Genomic DNA, 20,166 nt, shown 5'->3' on the forward strand with positions numbered 1-20,166 from the left:
GTGGCATCAGCTCTGTCCCAGCTCCTGCTGCAGGGATGCCCAGCAAGGATGCACAAGCAGGGGCCAGAGAGCAGCCAAAGCAAAATGTATCCATGATTCTCCTCCATCACCTGCAAGTGTGATGTCCCTGCAAGAGCTGGAATCTTCTGAAATGCCAGGAGCTCTCCCTGCCTGCCCCACAGCCTCTTCACTGCAGAAATTTGGGGTGACAGGAACAGTGCAGTGTGTCCTATGAGGATAGGCTGGGAGAGCTGGGCATGTTCTGGAGAAAGCTCTGGGAGACCCTAGAGCCTCTTCCAGTGCCTAAAAGGGCCCCAAAGAAAGCTAGACAGAGACTTGGGATAAGTCACTGAGTGAGAAGAGAGATCTCCTGGCCTCAGCAGCCCAGGACATCCTTGGGAGAGCAACAATGTGCCCATTGCTGCAGCAGGAATTGGTGATACTTGTGTATAGTTTGTATATTTATGTTTTTTACATAACACAGAATCCCCGACTGCTTTGGGTAGGAAGGGACTATAAACCCATCAAGTTCCAACCCCTGCCATGAGCAGCCCCTTCCACTAGCCCCAAGGTTGCTCCAAGCCCTGTCCAAGCTGGCCTTGGACATTCCTAGGGATGGGGCAGCCACATATTCGATATTGCATTTCTGGGCAATAATATCTAATTATATACAATATACATAATATTAAATATACACATACATCTCTATAAAATGTGCCACGTTCAGATCAGGAGTGATTCTGTGGTGGATGTTGAAGCCTGAGTTGATGTCCTGGCAGCAAGGGCTGTGCTTCACTGAGTGTCCCCAGATGCCCCTTTCCCTCAGCAGGGACAAAACCTGGTGCTTTTGGTTATTCCCCGGTTGCAGCCCTTGACTCTCCATCTCACTTCTCTCAAGAGCTGCATGACAAAACCAGCAGTTCCAGCCTATTTTGGCGACCACTTGCTCCAGGAACCTCAGGAGTTTCATCAAAAGGATTTTGGGTCTCGGGTTTTATTCATTCCAGCATTGGCTGACAAAGCCCATTACATCATCCCTTTGGAAGAGAAATTCTCTGCAGCTGCCTGTGTGGCGGGGGGGGGGGGGGGGGGGGGGGGGGGGGGAGTGTAGGGGGGTGGTGTTTAAAAAATAACACAGATTTTTGTTTCTTTCTTTCTTTCAGGGCAATTTTCCTCCCAATTGCTGGAAAACTGAATGCTAAAAAGCTTCAAAAGTGGGAAGGAAAAGGGCAGCATGCAGCAGTTCCAGCCATTCCTGGGTTTATTATTATTATTATTATTTCCTTTCCAAAGACGAAGGGGGAAAAAATAGCCCCATTACCCCGCACATCCAGCGCGCCCAGCCAGCCGTGAAAAGCAAAGCCAGTGTCATGGCAATGGCAGATGGCACAGAGCGGGAGCAGGAGCGGGAAGGGGAGCGGGAGAGGCGGCAGGAGCGGGAGCGGGAGAGGGAGGGAGGGCTCCGGTCCCGACCTCCGCGTGGACCGCGCTCCTAATTAGCCCCGGGGCAGGGACTAATTAAACCCGGAGGTAAGACAAATGATTACTTTTCCTTGCAGAGATGGGGTGCAGGAAGGAGTGATGTGGATGGAACCGGTGTTGGAGTCGTCCTGACATCAATGGTAGGAAACGATTTCAATCTCGGCTCATCCCTCCCGCGCTGCCAGGGAGCAGGGAGCTACAGCAGCTATTCCCTGCTCTCCCAACGACCAGAGGCTGCAGAGAATGCGGGATTGCAAGGAAATACCGATGGGAAGGAGAGAGGCAGTGTCTGGATGCTGTGCTGATGACGTCAAAATGTGACAGTCTCAATTATTAGCATTATTTGGCACCTAAGTATCCAAAGTACCCCCTTGAACTCACCCAGGGTCAGAGCAGAAACTCCTCTTCCCTCCTCCACAGTTGTTTTGGAATATTTTGTCATGCTTCATAACCTCATTCCTTTTAATCCACTTTTTCTGGTTTCCTATGAAAGAAGCAGTTGGAAGTAAATTATTTTCACTGCCATTGGACTGGGTGCAAAGCTCTCAGAAAATGGGATATAGAGAGGAAAATTATTATATTATATAATTATTATATAGAATGATATAATATAATATAATATAATATAATTATAATATAATAAATATAATATAATAAATATAATATAATAAATATAATATAATATAATATAATATAATATAATATAATATAATATAATATAATATAATATAATATAATATAATATAATATAATATAATATAATATAATATAATATAATATATACAGTTATTCTGTAAATGTATTTATTTTTGCACTGCAAGAACTGGAAGTCCAGAGCTGCTCATGCAGCTGTGGCTGCTGACGATTCCTTCTGGGATGTGCTCGGCTTTCCACGGCTTTTACGAATGGGCTGAACTTTGCAAAAACCGTGGGAAAACCTGTGGCTATGGAGCCTTTGGCACTGCTTTGCCCATTCCCAGGCAGATGCTCTGTCCCCAGCACACACACGCTGGGCGAGCACAACGCCAATGCAGGCTTCCTCTGCTCGGCTTAAAATAGCTCCATCTGCCCTGCCCGCTGGAGCACTGGGAGCATCTCTCCACCTGGACCATGATCCCCGTCCCTGAGGATTAGAGGGATTTCCAGAGCAACATCTCCCTCTTGCAGAGCATCATCTGGATGATTCAAACTCAAGCGTTGCTGGATTTCTGCTTCCCAGTGAAACACCAGACAATTTGTGTTTCTATTTTTACCCTGGATTAGTCAAGGGTCGCTGCAGGACCAGATCAGGGGTGCTGGGATTTCCATGGCCTTATGCTTCATCCCATAAATGCTCTTGGCCTTTGACAAGCAGGAGAAGAGCCCAACAGGACAATTCCTCTTTGCTGCCAGGGTTGGATCCCTGAGGAGCTGCCAGGGCTGCTGCAGCTCGGCACAGCTCGTGGCTTCACCCCCAGCACTGCACTTCCCATCCCAGCTTCCCTCACACAGAGGTGGTCAAAGTCACCCACTCCAGTCTGAAAAGCATCCAGGATTATGAAGAAACTTGGGAACATCCCACCAGCAGCACTGTGGTTGAATCACCACAGCTCCATCCTGACTGGGATGCTCATGGGATAAAAAGAGCCAGGGAGAGTTTGGAATTTCTAGAGAAATGTCTAAATTTCTACCTGTTGCTGTTATTTAATGCAGAATCAAGGGGAAAACAAACCTGTCTGTAAAGAACAAATATGGAAATGGAGTTTCCACATTTGGAAAGGGATGGACTATGTCCACGAAAAATATTAGCAATAATTAGTCCCAAATCACTGCTGTGAGCTGCAGATACTGATAGTCTGGATCTCACATCCATCAGAATGACTTGTAGTTATCAGCAGCTCCAGGGTTTTCCTGCCCTCCAGCAAACACATTTTTCCTTCTTTTGGAGGTCTGGTCATGTTCTGTTTAATTTCATTGCTGAGAGAAATTAAAATATTTCTTACATCTGCATCAGCATCTGGTAACAGGGCAAGAATTCAGCAAACTGAAAAAATATTTTAAAATACATAAACATAAAAATATATACATATAAAAAATAGGAGCTTCCTCCCTGTATTCCCTGAGCACATGAGGTTGCTTCCAATGCACATTTTATTTTAAGGTGAGTTATTTTGTTGCCATAGTGACATCATTCAGGTTTCCAACCACTGCTGTGTTGGTTTTCTCCCAGGCAAGACTTGTCACAAGCAGTCAGCATCCCCAGCCCCTTCCTGGCCAGCAGCTTCCCACAGGGCTGCAGGATTCCCTGGAATTCCAGTCTGCAGCATGAGCTGTCACCACTCCCTGCTAAGGCACAGGGGGACACAGGACCTGGGGGAGTCAGAGAGGAGAGGCAGGCATGGAAAAACTTCAACCAAAAGGATTTTCCTCTGCTCATTCCTTATCCTTCCTCCTCCACCCACGCAGTGAGCTGTGGGAAGGTCAAAGAACCTGGTAACTTTATTAATTAGCACTAATTAATACACTCAACTGCCTCTGGTGTCATGGTGCTCATCTACCCCAGGCCCTGACATGGGCAAGAATAAACCATGTTTGCCCCCAAAAGCTTAAAATCTCTGTAAATCCTATTTCTTGCTATATAGGTGTCTCATGGATTTATTTTATTACCAAGAGAACTAAACTAAAATAAAGATTTTATATACAAAGATCTGTAATTATGTTAATAAAGATGCAAAGAAAAGGGATTCCCTGTTAAGGGAATATTTGTGGGGTCATTTGGGTCAAATGGGCTCTGTAAGTGTACTGGAAATTAATATTTAATTTTATGTATTTTTATATTAAATATTTAAATTCACTGTGTTATTATGATGCTAAAGTCTTTTAATGGGAAATGCCTTTTTTTTTTTTTTGGCTCTAATTCATTTAATTAAAGCAGGCAGAGTGTGCCTCATTAGCCTAAAACCTATTTCATGGGTGCCCTATATGTGACTGAAAGCCCGGGTGCCTGTTCTACTGCAAGGCCAAAAGGAGCTCAAAAAATTTTTTTAAAGGTTTTCTATGGTTTTAATGTTAAATAAACCATTCCCAGATTATCAAATCAAGGCTACATTCCCGTGGCAGACCTGAGCCCTGTGTAAGCTTTCCCAGGATTGCAGCATCTGGCTAAATCCAGCCCAGATTAAAGCAAAGCTTTCATTGCACAAACTCACCCTGAAAGGAGAAGGATGCTCCTGATGCCAGGAAAAGGACGGAGCTGGGAATTGCAGGCAGAGGATAAAGAATGCCAAAGGCAGCAGCAGGAGAGGAGGCAAGGTCCTGTGCTCTAGGAGGGACAGGTGACTTCTCCTCTGCAGAGGGAATTTGAGAAGCAGTCATTCCAGCCATGGCTGTTGGGTGTTCCTGAGATTACCCCAGCGCCCTGACGGAAACCCTCTGGAACACAGCCTGAACACAGCAGTCCACAGCTCAGCAACAGCCTCCACAACGAGGCTCTTTGCTTGCAGAGGTTTAGCCAAAGCCATTGTTTTAACGCCCTTTTTTTAATATTTATTTCCGAATGTCTTTGACTGGGGGAAGGGTGGAAGGGGCTCCCAATTTAATTCCATAATCCCCCAAAGCCTTGCTTAATGCACTCACTCTGCCTGGCCTCTGTGAATTTTACAGTGGTGTTTTGGGTGGTTGCAGCACTGCACTGGAAAATGTCCCATCATTTATTTTGCAGCTATTTGAGGGAAATGATTCCCAGGGCTGGAAGCCTGGTTGTTAAATCCATATTGCCAAAGGAAACAAACTCTGTCACCCAGATGGGGCTGGACCTCGGGGCTGCCACGTGGATTCCTGAATGAGGTAGCTCAGGGTCCATTTGAAAACTCCCAAAATTAACATTAAAGTAGGAGCAGGAGACTTTAGCAGTTGGTGAAAAATGTCATTTTTGGCTGAGGGTGTGGGTGGGGCTGCAGGGAACAAAGCAGAGTGTCCAGCTCTGGGACACGCACGCACGTCCCCTGGGATGAGTCCCCCCAGGCACGGTCATGGCTCACCCCAAGTGCCCTTGGGTGGGAGGGATGGAAGTGCTGCTGGAGGGAAATTCCAACAACAGATTTTGTCCTGCTGCTTTCTTCTCCTGACAGGGAGGGAGTGCTGCAGCCTGGTTTGTTTTCCACATGTTCAAGAAAGACAGAACAACACATTGAAGAGTCTTGATACATCTCACGAGCCTCAGGCCTCCCTAATCCCTCCCTCAGTTCTCAGCTCCCAGGATTTCTCCAGAATCTGCTTGAAACCTGCACCAAGAGGACAGTGTCACTCTCAATGGGATTTTTCCATCTCCCATTTCAGGATGCACTGTGTAACCCATGGAAATATTCCTTGGCCATTTCAGAGGGATCCTGGAGTCAGCAAGGACAAAACCCCCAAATACAAGGGCATGGGAGGCTGGCAGAGTCCACAGGCAGCAGCAAAGTCAAGATGGAAGATGGGTTGGGAAGAAAGTCAAGGTCTGAAAGGTGTTACCTGTAACAATCTCAGTCAGCAAGCAGGAGGAAGGAGCAAAGAGAGGAAAAAAAATGAAGAGACCGAGATCTACTGACTGCACAGAGCAGGAGGGAGAAAGGTGTCCAGAGACACCAGGAAACCCACGGAGAGAAGAGGATCCTCAATAGGAAATGGCAGATCCTTTAGACTTCAAGGACAATGTGGAGAACAAGCAGGAGAAGCTTTTTTCCACCTCTACAGTCATATTCCACACTTATGCCAATATAATCCAGGGATAACAAAGAAAACCTCAGGGAAATAAGGACTGATGGCACAGTTTTGTCCTTATGGATACCATGTGCCTTCACAGCTTCACCTCCCACCTGTGGTGGTTTTCCAGCAGAAACTCAACCACACAGAACTTGGGGACTTTAGAAACTCTAAGCAGACTTTTATTCTGTAAGAGAAATGAAAGGGAACAGCCAATAGGGCAAGAACTTGCAGGGCTTGAAAAACACCTCACTGGAAATTAAATAAATTAGTCCTTCAATCAAAAAAAATTTTAAAGGACCTTCCAAGAATGTAAGGCCTCTCCAAATCAAGATGACACACAAAACATATTCTAGCAGGTTATGTCTCAAGCCCTAATAATTTAAGGCAAAAAATAAAAAGAGATTCTGACCTCTGAACTCCTGAGGACACCAGGGGAAAGACTTTTCCCAGAGATACAAAGCTGGATGGCTACAGGAGAATGTCAATGTCCATTAAATGATGGAAGTGCAAGAATTAAATGAAATGGAGTCACTTTACTGCAAAGGAATTTATGGAAGCTTCCATGTTAAAGCTTTTCCTTATGAGGGATAAGAGGAAGACGTCATCTCAAACCGAAGATCACAAGAAAAGGTTTTAAAGTCAATAAATAAAAATAATGGGAAGAGAATTCTTGTATCGGACAGAGAAATATTCCAAAATCCCATCCTCGGATTCCATGATCAGTGACTTAGAAAGTTCATTCTAAATGCACACTCCTGTGAGTAAATTTACAGAGTTTTCTAATTCATCACCTCGTGCAGTAATTGAGAATTAATTTTATAAGACTGCATTTAAAGAGTATTAATGAGCTCTTTTACAATGTCTGCCTGTTAGGGATATCAATAAATATAAAAATTACATCAAACTGTTTTATAACCTTTTATTTCAATAAAAGCAGCACTCTAAAAAACCCTATTGCACTCCTTCCCAATATTTCCGATATTTTTGTAAAATGAAAAATACAATTAAAACATAAAAATCCTCAAAACTTTATGGAAAAGGGTATGGGATACAGAGGGATGTAATTTTATTAAAACTGTTTACTTAGCTGAGGGAGTTCCAGTAAAATCTGCATGTCCAGGGAGAGAGGTGATGAATTCCCAGATGAATTCCCAGTCAGATGTTTTATGCCCAGGCTTCCAGGAGAAGCCAAAAAATGCAAAACCCTAAAAAATCACAAACAAAACATCCAAGGATTATTTACAAATATTTAGCATGACTTGAAGTTGCTGAATTAGCCCAATAGTGATATCAGGTGGTATTTTTGGGACGAGATCCTTGTGCAGGGGACCCCTGGACTGGCAGCAGCCATGGGCATGTCAGGAGAAGCTGGAAAAGGCTGGCAACAGAGGGCTCGATCCCAACCAGGGGACACAGGTCAGAATCAGGCCCTTAGACAGGGATTGTGCTGAGTGCAGTAGTGACATCAGCAATAAAAAACCTACCTGGTCACTTACACCCAGCAGTCATTTTGCTGCTATAAAACTTGGGGGTTCCAGGCACTTTGAGGTACAAAGCTGGAATTCAGAGATGCTGGGGATGGACCTGACACTGATATCATTCTCCCAGTCCTTCTGCTGGCAGAACCCAGAGCACACAGGGACACAGAGCCACCCCTTTTCCTGGGTGTTCCATCCACAGCTGGATTTGGTATTTCTGTGTGAAACAGAGATAAGGAGAAATGTTTAGATGCTAGTCAGAAATTTCAGTGCTTTGCAAAGCAGGCAGATTAAGTTCCCCCAGTCGCAGCAGGGCTGCACACACTGATCACAGCTCACAGCAGCTAATGGCTGCCATAAGGAACATGAGATATGGATCAGTCCACGGAGCAAGGGATGACACTGCTCCAGGCAGGTGGAATTTAGGCTGAATGGATTTTAGGATTCTCAAAAGGAAAAAAACCATCATATTTACATCACCAGAACAAGTAATTTATCAACAGGATGAACTGCTGCAAGAAAGAATTTAGAAACAAAGGCGAGCGGCGTCCTGGCTGTTCCTCCATCGCCTTCCTATGGGATAATGCTGCACCCAACTCTTGGATGTCTGGCACCATCTAGAGGAATGACTAGAATGATGCAGCAGAGACATTAAATATTAAATTATTAAAAATAGCAAAAATCCTAGAGCAGATCTTGTGTAATATCTAACAGCTATTTAGATAATACTTAACAGCTCTTGTCGAGGAAGAGAACCACAGGAAGGAGTGGGAACTTGGAGGTTTGTCTGGCAAAAACAGGATGCTGGTTTGCACACACAACCCCTGCACTCCAGCAACTGTAATCAGTGCCAATTATTTTGCACATCATTTATATTTTAAAATAAACTATGATATCAAAATTTGAGGTTTTTCTATATAAAGATCTTAAAATAAGCTTGGCCTTTTCAATATTCATTTACTCACAACTGTGTAGCACAAGGCACCGACTCCTGAATTCCTTCTGAACAGCTCTTATTTTTGAATCAGCTAAACAAAAACTCGGATTTAATTTAACTACTATCCCTGTTTGTCATTTAGCTCCAAATGAAAGGCCCAAGCTGAGCAGAATGTTCATTGAAATCCTTGTGGGTTGCTTTCAACTCAGGAGTATTTAATGAAATGTACACAGAAAATATATATATAAAAAAAAGAAGCCAAAAATGCGTAATTTGTTCCAGTGTTTAAATCCAGCTGGATTCAGGCATGTGCATCCCCATCTACATTTACTGGAAAGGTACAATGCATGTAAACCCATCACACCTGCATAATTCCAGTCTAAACTTTCTTTTTTTTTGATTTTAACTGTACATTTCTGGTTATGCTAAACCACAATTTTGTTTTCACACATGGCTAAAGCAGGATTTGACTCATGAGGGCAGAATAATCATAAAAAAAATTTGAGAGAGACACCTTACCTTGTTTTACAAGCTCATTGTGAGAAAGTTCATCTAATTTTGTAGTCAAATTAAACAGGGGGTTGAATTTTACTTTTAACTACAACTGAGAGCAAAACTCCCTAAAACACCAAATGGGGAGAAGCGATGGGTATTTGAATGTCATCAGTTCCTACTCCTAAAATCCCTCAAAAACTTTCAGGTTTTTTTTATTTAAAGAACAGTATGGAAAGAAACAGCAACAATCCAGCTTCTTCCTTAAAGCATCTCTGCTCCTGAATCCTTCCGTGGCTCATTAGTCTGTTCTCCCTCCTCCTGCCACCAGCTGCTGCTGGCATTTACATAACAGAGCTCTGCTCTGAGGAAAGATGAATCAGCACATCCATAAAATTCTGCTTTCACTCTGAGATTTACTATCAGCCCCAGCATGCTGCTGCTTGGATGCAGAGAAGCTGGAAAAAGATGAGTCATGGAGCTGCAGAATCCACGTGTGGTGTGGCAATGGAGCTCCTGGGGAAAGAGGATGGGCATTACTCACCAGACATGACTCCTGGAGGGGAATACCCGGGAGAGGTGGGAAGAGGTATCGATAACAGCCCGTGTAGCAGGCTTGGGGAGTAATGAAGCAACTGGGAGAGCGTTAAGGAGAGGAAGCTGATGTGCCAGGGAGTCAGGAATGTTGGGAAGAAGTTCAGGAGTGACGGCACAGCAGCACAGCCCAGCCATAGCCAGGCCGAGGGAAGTTCCCAGTGAACTGTTTGGGAGCGAGGAATGCTGGTTGTACCTGCCCCTGGTGCAGGTACCTGCACAGCTGTGCCCTGCAGCACACACAGGACACCTGGGCCATTCCCAACACTCTCCTCTCCTGCTGATGCAGGAATCCATCTGAGCTGTGATGTGGAGCAACACTGGCCAAGCACTGACCCAAGGTCATGGACTGAGCACCAAGCAAGGAGCAGCCAGGCTCCCAGCTGGAATGCTGCAGGAAGGACACAAGCAAGACATGGATAAGCTTACTTTGGGAGCATTTTCTATCCAAGGCTTTTGAAAGTCCCTTTTAGTTACTGCAGAAATCCCCATGGGCTCTAGGCAGGTCCAAACAGAACAATCCTGCCTGGTGGTGCTTCAGCTTCACCTCTGCCACCCCCAAGCTTAAATAAAAGCAAATCACAAGTGGAGAGATTCAGTAAGGCACCAAAAGGTGCCAAGGAAATGTCACATTCCTCAAGAAATACAGAATCATGGAATCCCAGAATGGTTTGGGTGGGAAGGGGCCTTAAAGCCCATCCAGTGCCACCCCCTGCCATGGCAGGGACACCTTCCACTATCCCATGTTGCTCCAAGCCCCACACAACCTGGCCTTGGACACTTCCAGGGCACCCTGTGTCAGGGCCTCTCCACCCTCACAGGGCAGAATTCCTTCCCAATACCCCATCTAACCGTGCCCTCTGGCAGTGGGAAGCCATTCCCTGTGTCCTGGCACTCCAGACCCATGTAGTCTCTCTCCATCTTCCCTGTGGGCCCCCCTCAGGCACTGGAAGGCCACAGTTAGGTCACCCTGGAGCTTCTCTTCTCCAGGCTGAACAATCCCAATTCCCCCAGCCTTTCCTCACAGCAGAGCTGCACTATCCCCCTGACCATCTTGGTGCCTCCACTGGATTCGCTCCAACAACTCCATGTCCTTCCTGTGCTGGGGATCCCAGGGCTGGAGGCAGCTCTGCAGGAGTGGGGGTCTCACCTAAGCATGGATGTGGAGCTGTTGGCACCGAAATGCACCGGGACGTGGTGCTGGCCAGTATTTATGGGGCTGATTTTCCCCGACATGGAATTCTGTTCAGCTCAGGAAGATGAATTTGTACTTCCAGGGCATATTATAAAACATCACCTGTGTTTTCTCCTTTGCCTTCCCATCATGCATGAAAAGATGAGCTTGCAGTTCTGGGCTCTGAAGACATGTGGGAGAAACATTACCTCTCCAGAGAGCGGGATCAGTGTGTGCTTCTCCTGGCTGGGAGCTCATTCTGAGAACAGCAGTTTCACACTGTCTCTCCAGGGAAGCTCTGCAGCTTTGGAGGCTCTGGGGTCCTGCTGGGAAGCTGGGAGAGCTGTTACTATTGGGAAGCCACTGGAATTTGCAGCTTGGTGAGGTGGCACCTTGTGTCTGTCCACCTACGAGCTGAGCAATGAACCTGCCCTGAAAACATTCCAAGAGTAATTGTTTGGAGCCTACAAGAAAAATGGAAAGGGACTTGGGACAAGGGGAAATGACTTCCCACTGCCAGAGGGCAAGGTTAGGTGAGGTATTTGGAAGAAATTTTTATTGTGAAGGTGGGGAGGCCCTGGCACAGGCTGCCCAGAGAAGCGATGGCTACCCCATCCCTAGAAGTGTCCAAGCCAGGCTGGACAGGGCTTGGAGCAGCCTGGGATAGCAGAAGGTGTCCCTGCCCATGGCAGGGGCAGGACTGGATGAACTTTAAGGTCCCTTCCATCCAACTGTTCTGTGATCCTATCAGCATTCACTGAGAACTCAAGAACTTTAGAGGACGATGAAGAAACAGAGTCCACACATCACCCAGTTAATCCAAGCTCCTGGCACAAAACAACTTCCACAGGTGGATGCAGGGGCAGGTGAGTACAGGCGAATTACGTGGAGCAGCTTAATGCCAAATCCCCAAATCGTTCTCCCTAGATTGGTTGGGTGCCTGGAGGCATCCCGAGGAGCTGCCAGCAGGAAGGACTGCATTCTGACTGCACAGCAAGGAAACTCTGAGCCAGTGCTCCACAGCAAACCCAGTCCCGAGCAGCTGCTATAAATATGTGCTCAAACTGAATTTATTCTTAATATTACCAGAGCATCGACTCGCGGTGATTCAGCTGTCAGTATTCCAGGCATGAGGAGAGGTTGTCCTTTGCTATTCCACAATGACAGTGGTTTTTACACTGGAGTTCTAACACCAAGTGTCAGGTACTTTAGATAAAATACAATTCACTTGATGTGTTTTAGCAACTCCTTGCTGAAGTGATACCGATTTGAGGAGCCCTGACAGGACGCATCCCAAACAAAAATATTTATTTCCATTAAAACGATCTACTCTAACCCTGACCACTTTGTTCCTTGGAGAGAACAGGTGCTGTATCCATCATATTGGAATTTCCTGGTCACGGGGAGCAAATACTTTCATTAAACTCCTAAAGTCACCCCAACCTGAGACACTTCCCTGCAGCCAGGCCTTGTTTACCGGGAGCCCGGAAGAGCTGTCACTTCCCCACCGCGCAGTCCTGTGTCCCCTCCATGGCACACGCGTGGGCTCCATCCCCCTACCCTTGCCAGGATCCCTAAGATTCCTGAGTCCCTTCATGCCCTTAAAATCTGCTTCATTTGAGGCACACGCGGGGCTCAATTTCCCAGGCAAGAGGCCACGAGCACGGAGGCCGAGAACACAGCGGCCGTGAGGGCTGGAGTCATGAGGGCCGAAGCCGTGGGGGCTGAGGCCGGCACAACCGGGGAGCGCTGAGGGCCGAAGCCGCGAGGACAGAAGCCGTTAGCGCTCCCCCGTGACGGCGACCGGGCCCTGAGAATCACAGCTCGGCTCAGCGCTGCCCCGCGACGGCGGCCAAACGCCTCGGGCACATCCCAGCCGCCCCGGCCCTTCCTCTTCCTCCCCTTCCTCCTCCTCCCTCCGCCGCCGCCCGGAAGCGGCGGGCGCCCCCCCGCGGCGCGTCACCGCCCCGCCCTTCCTGCCCCCCCCGCCCGCCCGGCGCTGCCGCGCGCGCCCCCCGGCGGCGGGCGGCGGCGGTGCGGGCGGTGCCGGCGGCGCTCGGTCCGCGGAGCCGCGATGAGCCCGGGCGGGACCCGCGCCCGCACCCGCACCGGGACCCGCGCCCCGCACCGGCACCGCCGCTCCGGCATGGGGCTGCGCCCGCACTAGGAGCCGAGTCCCCCCGGGGCGCCATCCGCCACCTCCCCTCCCCCTCCCGAGGAGGATGGCGGCGGCGGCCGCCCCGACCCAGCTGGAAGCCGGTGGGTATCGCTGGCGGCGGGGGCTGCGCTCCGCGCCCCCTCCGTTCTAACCGTGTCTAACCCGCTCTCCCCCGCCCCTCCGCAGAGCTCTACTACCTGATCGCACGGTTCCTGCAGTCCGGACCCTGCAAGAAATCCGCCCAGGTAAGCGCGGAGCCGGCGCTCCGGCCGGGCCGGGCGGGCGGCGACGGGACGGGACTGGACGGGACGGGGCGGCGGAGCCGCTGCGCTGCGGTCGCCGGACTCACGTCCTTTGTGTGTGTCTGTGTGTCTCTCTGTCCCCAGGTACTGGTGGAGGAGCTGGAGGAGCACCAGGTGAGGCGCCTACCCCGGCGGGACGGGGGAAGCCCTCGGGACGGCGGGGTCGGCGTTTGCCCTGCCCCGTCTAACCCAGCCCATCTCCGCCTGGGACACCCGGCGGGAGCGCGGCTGCCCCGCGGCGGGGCCGGGGCCAGCGACCGGGGGTGGGGGGGGTGGCTCCATCCCGGGGGGCGCGGGCGGGCACCGGGGGGGGCTCCCCAGGGAGGGGTCGCTCGGGCTCTGACGGCCGCCCCCGTCCCCGTGTGCCTCCCGCAGCTCATTCCGCGGCGCCTGGACTGGCAGGGCAAGGAGCACCGCCGGAGCTTCGAGGACCTGGTGAGACAAGTTTCACTCTTGACTTTTCCGACAACTTCCCTCCGCCCCCCGCGCCGCCGCACCGGGCGCCGCGTCCCCCCCACCTCGCCCCGTTTGTGTGTCCCCCCCCCCAACCAGGGCTGCGGGCTGCGCCCCGCCGAGGCAGCGGCGGCCCGCGGGGTGCGGTGCGGAGCGGAGGGCAGGGAGCGGAGGCGGGGCCGGGGCTGCCGGTGAGACCCCCGTGGGCCGCCCGGCGGCACCGGCGGAGCGGCCGCGCCGCGCTATTGTGGGGCCGGGGGTTATCCGAGGGCACGCACCGGGGCCCGGCGCGGCCAATGGCGCTGCGCCTTGCAACGCGGAGAGCGGTGCGCGGCGATGTGAGGCGGCAGCTGATTGGCTGCGGCGGCGCCGCGGCGGAGCCGGCGGGGCGGGGGGCGCGGGGCGCGGGTCCCCCCCGGTCCCCCCGCGCCATCGCCGCCGCCTCGCCCGCGGCCCCGGGGCTGCCCCGCTCCGGGCCGGGCTCGGCCGCGCTCCCGCGGCCCGCGGTCCCCCCCGGACGTGCCGGACGTGCCGCCGGGCCCGGCGCTGCCGGGCTGGGTCAGGGATTCCCGGCCTGCGGCGGCCTGCGCGAAACCCGCCCCTCTCCGCGGTGTCTGGGCCTGCTGTCAGGCAGGAAAGGAGGAGTTAGGAAGTGTAGTGTTGTGGCTGTTAAATGCCCGTGAAAGACGCGGAGTGGCTGCTTTTGCTGAGTGCTAAACCCTATGAATGCGTGTCATTGAGGAAGGTCAGTCCCTCCGCAAGGCCGGGGGTGGGGGGTGGCCCTTGGCCCCGCGCCCCCCGAGATGTGTCTGTGTGAAAGCGACAAAACTGAAGCTGTTCCAGTCCTTTTCCAAAGGGTCCGGGCGGCCTTGGCTTCATTTCTGGGAGCTCTGGGCAATGACGTGTGGCGCTGATGTAGCACTTTGCAGTTGGAAGGCTGTAAACTTCCCCACGGCGTTTATAGCGTTGATACCTGTGCCCAGCGCTGGCACCTCACCTGGAAGGAATGGAAAGCACGTCCTGGCCTCTCCCGGCTCCCATGGAGCAACAGTGACGTGGCGTTTTGCCATGACTGTTGCTCAAACTCCTCTGCATCTAACTCGGGAGCTGCTTTCCCACTTCAGGAATATTGTTGGAGCTCAGGTGTGGACAGAACTCCTTGTGCCCAGAGGAGACCTTTGGACCAGCTGCCTTTCCCTTTCTAAAGCCTGTTCAGAATTTCAGGTGGAAGCTGGGCTTCCTCACACCTCTTGTGGATACTTCTGGCACTGTAAATTGACTGAGCAGACATAGAGTAAGTTCTGCATTCAATAAATTTTGCTGCTCTATGGTCTTCCTAGAGAATCTGAAATCTAACTGGGCTGGCTCAGGTTTAGTGTGGGACTGCACCCAATATCCAGGAGGAATTTTAGCAGTGCCACTGTGAAGTCTGGTGTCAGACAGAGTGGTTTTGCCTATCACTTTGATTAACATACACTTTTTTTCTTTTCATTATCTGTGGCACAGATATAAAAGCCTTAAAACCTTAATTTTTTTTTAAATGTATGTGTGAACATGTTGAAACGTATTTTTCTTTAACATTTCAGAAATTGGGGAGAAAACATTTTGAAGTGAGTTTTGGAGTTAATGGGAAATTTTTTATTTCTGTATAAACTCAATTAAATTTAAGATTTCTTTTCCTATGTCTTGAAGTAATCAGCACTAACCCATGCTTTTAGTTTGCCCTTTTATCTAATATTATTTAACTGTTTCTCATGGTTTAGAGTAAGGACCAGGATGATAAATGAATCATTAGAGTGGGGCAGGTTGATGCCAGGTGGGATGAGCTAAGTTTCTGTCTGTGAATCCTCAGAGTGTTAAGGATGTTGAAGAAAGGCTTTTTCTCCCTCATTGCTTAGGGTTTGCTGTGTTTGGAATTTGGACTTTTGGCTGCATATGATTGTTTATTAACCTGAGCTTCTCGACTTCAGGGCTGGCTGGATGTCTGAATGCCACGTTCAGAACAGAGCCAGGGTTGTGAAGGACACAAAGCACTCCAACCTTCATTTTAATTATCTCAGGCACATAATGAACCAAAATTAAATTGGAGGTGCCAGCAGTTGGAGGTAAAGGGTTTTTTTCCCACCCATTTCTGCTTTTTACAGCCAGAAACCCAAAATCGTTTACAATCTCAGCTGGGTGGTTCAGCTGCTCTGGTCAGGCAGGTAATTGAATTCATGAGGGTTTACAACCCGGAGAAGTCTGATTTGTTTGTTTGCCCAATATTCAGACAGAGTATTTCTTGTTCTGCTGTTTCAGCTTTGTTTTCCATCCTCACTGTGGCTGTTCAGGTTCTGAGTGGTGTTTTTCAGAAAATATGCCAGTACTGTGACCACTGAGTACGTTTGTTACTGCTCCTGGGCTTTTGGGAGTGATAAAGATGCAACAGCCCAATGGCCACTGGATGGTTTTTATCTAGGGAATGTTTACTCCTACTTCACTCGAGTTTTTAGCAAGATCTGAAAGCTCACTGAAATGTCTTTGTTTTTTTTTTTTTTTTTTTTTTTTTAATAAACCTAATCTTTTACTTTAAATATCAGGTATCACAGGGCAGACGAGTAATTTAAGACAAGCTAATAAGAATTGTACCTATGGGGCAAAACCACACAGAATGCAAGTTTATGTGCATTTGTGTTCCCTTTGTTTTTCCTGTTTATTTTCATGTTGGAGCACTTTTTGCCTGCAGCATGTGGCTGCCTGTCTATGTAATCACAGAGTCACAGAGTATCCTGAGCTGGAAGGGACACACAGGACCATCAGTCCCGCTCCTGGCCCTGCGCAGACACCCCAGCAATCCCACCCTGTGCATCCCTGGGAGCGTTGTCCAAACCCTCCTGGAGCTCTGGGAGCCTTGGGGCTGTGTCCATTCCCTGGGGAGCCTGGGCAGTGCCGAACACCCTGTGGGGGAAGAACCTTTCCCTGATCTCCACCTAAATGTCCCTGACACACTTCCAGCCATTCCCTGGGTCCTGTTCGCTCTCAGGGAGAGAGATTGGAGCTGCCCCTCAGGAGGAGCTGCAGCCCCAGATGACTCTCTCCTCTCAGTTCCCTCTTCTCCAGGCTGAATTCTCCAGGTGTACCCCACAGTGGCTTTACTTTCTCACAGAGTGCTGGTGGTCTTGAGACATGAGATGTGTTTGTAAAGGGGAGGGTCCGTGAATCACAGAATCCCAGACTGGTTTGGGTTGGGACGGACCTTCAAGCCCATCCCATTCCACCCCCTTCCATGGGCAGGGACACTTTCCACTAGACCAGGTTGCTCCAAGCCCCATCCAGCCCGGCCTTTTGAAGGTCTGAAGTGTGTCCAACTTGCAGGCAATTAGTGCTCTGGTTTTAAATGAGCCACAGCAGCTCGGTGTACAGGCAGCTTCTGTACAGATGAGTCGAGCTGAACGACTCCGATTATCAGCACAGTCTCCAGTGACCTGCTGTTCCACATTATCTTTGTTTATTCCTGATAAAGGTGACTGGCTCTGCTCTGGTTTTAAGAACTTTCTGATGGGCTGAGTGTTCTGGCTCAGCCTGGTTTGGTCTTTGTGCTGAAAAACATGTAATTCCAGGCAAAACAGAAAATCAGCTGTTGTTGGACAGTGGGGAATTTGCATCCATGAGCGGCTGTGCTGGTATGGAACAGCTTATGGGATTTGGCTCTGAGTTCCTGCCTTGCCCATCTGCATTGATTTAAAACTAGCCTGAGTCCGAGGTGCTGGTATTTATAGATCCTGCCAATCCCAGCATTAGCAGAGCAGAGATGTTACCGTTTTGTCACCTCAGGAAAATGTCATCTGGTAGCATGGTCATTCCAACCTGTTCTCTCTGGGGACCCCAGTGGGTAAAGGCTTTTTTAATTCCAGTCTATTTGCATATTGTTAGCATCTTGTGCAGGTCCAGTGTCTGAGCTTCTTTTTGCTGAGATTCCCTATTTGAGGTCAGGAGTAATTTCCTGCTTGCTCAGCTGCCTTGGCCTCTTGGCCTCCTCCACTGCTTTTTGATACAGTTGTCAATGATTCTTAATTGACGGTTATTTTGGCAAATGAGAGAAGTGTTGGATGACTACCTGGAGGAGAGAAATGCACTGCTGAGGCCCAGCTGGGCCTGCCCAGCAGGAATGGGGACAGAGCAGCCTCCGAAGGGCCGCGTCGCTGCCTCCTTCCAGTCTGCAGCTCCTGCCTCAAATCTGTGCTTTGAAGAGATGCTCCCCTGTGCTTCCCAAAAGAGATGCTTCCCAGAGCAAAACAGACATCTTACTTTAAGTAGTAATCACAAAGAGTATTTTTTTGGGTTGTTTGTTCCCTGTTTATTGAAACCTTCCTTAGAGGAGGGGTTGTGAGCAGCTGTAAAATCAGGCTCCTGACTTGGAAGGGACCCACAAGGATCATCAAATCCAGCTCCTGCCCCTGCCCAGACACCCCAGGAATCCCACCCTGTACCTGAGGGCATTGTCCAAACAGGGATCAGAGTCACACCAGGGGATTTTGTTTCAGGGATCCAGAAGCTGCTTGTCCCAGCTCCAGGGAGGACTCTCTGCTCCTGGTCTCTGCGGTGATGCTTCCAACCATGGGACCATGAACAGGTTTAGGGGTTGAATTTCTCCCAGCCCTGACATGACTTTACTAATAGTTCTTTCCTTGTGCTTATCACTGGAGCAGCTTATCTCAGCCTGGCTCAAGCAGTCAGGACTGGGAGAGTTTTTTAAAAAGAACAGATTGGCTTCACTTAATCTTTCACTTTTTAGATTCATTGTACCTGTGTGGTTACTGTGTCAGAGAACTCATCTGGTTCAATTGCATTCTTGTGCTCTCATATTTTAACTTTTATAGGATTTTTCACATCCTAAGGCAACAAAACATATTTTCTTTATGATTTATCCCAAGATGCAGCATTTGTTCTCACTTAGCACATTTTTAGCTCTGCATTATTTTACATGCATGGTTTGGGCCTGCATTACTCATCTCTTAATTTTTTCCAGTTTTCTGATTATTTTCTAAATATATTTTAAAATATTTTCTAATGTATTTGAGCTGATAATAGCCTTGCTGCTGTTTTATTTTGCCACGTGGGATTTGGATGAGCACACACTAAGAGGTGTAGCTGTACCTTTGCCTTTTTCCATCCTTCTTTTAAGGAAAATCTGATCTGGAAAATGTTGGTTTTTTTCAGCTGGATGTTTGCAGCTTCATGTTCTAGAAAAATACTTAAAATCCATTTACAACTCTCTCAGAGGTGAAAAGAAGGATTTTTGATTCAAGTTCTTCTGGGAACCTGAAAATAGAATTGCTTGTTTAGCTCTGGGCTGTGATTTAAGCAGTTTTTTCTGGAAGTTATTATGGAAAAAAATCACCAGGAGAATTTGCTGCTCTTGCTGCCGGCCTGTGGAGCTGTTTGTTAGTAACAGCAGTGCTAATATTCAGATTAAGGGCTGCTTATTTGGGGCTGTTGTGGGTTGTAGAAACAAGGGAATGTGCAGGGAAAGAAGTGCAGTCCGGGAATGCTGTCGGGCCCCACGTGTGTCAGTGTTTGCTCTTTGCTATTCCCTAGAAAACTGTGCCTTCATCTTTAAGCCACCAAGTCCTTTTCCATTTTGGAGGTAGTAAGGACTGCTTTTGGAGCACCTTGGGCTCTGTCTCTGCAGTGGGAAATTTGCTGCCAGGCTTGATTCAGCACCTTCCTGGGCACGGAATATGGTGAAACTCCCAAACCAGCTCCAGGGTGAGCAGGGGAGTGTTTGCTGTGCTACACTGGGAAAATGGTTTGGATTTTTTTGCATTACCAGTGAGAATGGTATGGTTTGGGGTTTTTTTGGTGCTCTGGAAGTAAAATTTCAGAGCTTCTAGGTTGGTCTTTCTGATCTTTTAATCTTGAGGTTGATACGTCACTGTGTCGGCAGTTGGTGACTGCAGAGATGGAAGTAAGAATTTCATATTCAGATTTTACTTAACTGTAGATTATCTCTCTAGAACTTCCCTTGCAGAAATCTTACACACTGAAGGGAGGCTGCTGTAGCATCATAAAATATTTTGTAGCATAAGCACATTTACAGTGTTTCAGGAATGAGTCAGAATAAGAGGCAAATACCAAAGTTTGGATAACCCTTTTCTCTCATTTCAACTTCTGTTATATGCCATCGTTTACAGTGAGAGGCAATTTGTGCTCATACACTGAACTTCACTGGTTGTACCACTGGGGAGGTGCCAATATAATTTCAGAACTCTGATTTTAGGGAAAAAAGCTAAAATGACTGGAGAAACCTGTCAGTGCAGGAGAGCATTCACAGGGTCATTCCTTGATGCGCTCTCACAGGATGAAAGGTCTTGGAATGAGAACATGGTAAT

General features: G+C 48.7%; 1 protein-coding gene and 1 long non-coding RNA gene across 6 annotated transcripts in view; one reads left to right on the top strand and one right to left on the bottom strand.

Moving 5' to 3' along the window:
• Positions 1-13,370, bottom strand: part of LOC137482345 (uncharacterized) — a 21,450-nt gene extending 8,080 nt beyond the window's left edge. For both annotated transcript variants that reach the window (XR_011004022.1, XR_011004021.1), the window contains exons 1-3: positions 13,238-13,370; positions 7,692-7,902; positions 1,864-1,966 (exon numbers count right to left, since the gene is read on the bottom strand). This is a non-coding gene — a long non-coding RNA (uncharacterized lncRNA). The remainder of the gene's footprint in view (positions 1-1,863; positions 1,967-7,691; positions 7,903-13,237) is intronic.
• The window catches only part of BRWD3 (bromodomain and WD repeat domain containing 3), a 46,490-nt gene continuing 39,198 nt past the window's right edge, over positions 12,875-20,166 (top strand). Inside the window, exons 1-4 of one of the 4 annotated variants that reach the window (XM_068204596.1) lie at positions 12,880-13,141; positions 13,227-13,285; positions 13,427-13,456; positions 13,718-13,777. In XM_068204596.1, coding sequence (XP_068060697.1) covers positions 13,105-13,141; positions 13,227-13,285; positions 13,427-13,456; positions 13,718-13,777 — 186 coding nt within the window. In that variant the 5' untranslated portion in view covers positions 12,880-13,104. Of the gene's footprint in view, positions 13,142-13,226; positions 13,778-14,370; positions 14,541-20,166 lie in introns of those variants that run through there. The other 3 variants (XM_068204594.1, XM_068204595.1, XM_068204597.1) reach the window with 3 other exon arrangements.

Source organism: Anomalospiza imberbis, chromosome 14, assembly GCF_031753505.1.
Source record: "Anomalospiza imberbis isolate Cuckoo-Finch-1a 21T00152 chromosome 14, ASM3175350v1, whole genome shotgun sequence".
Lineage (NCBI taxonomy): Eukaryota > Metazoa > Chordata > Aves > Passeriformes > Viduidae > Anomalospiza > Anomalospiza imberbis.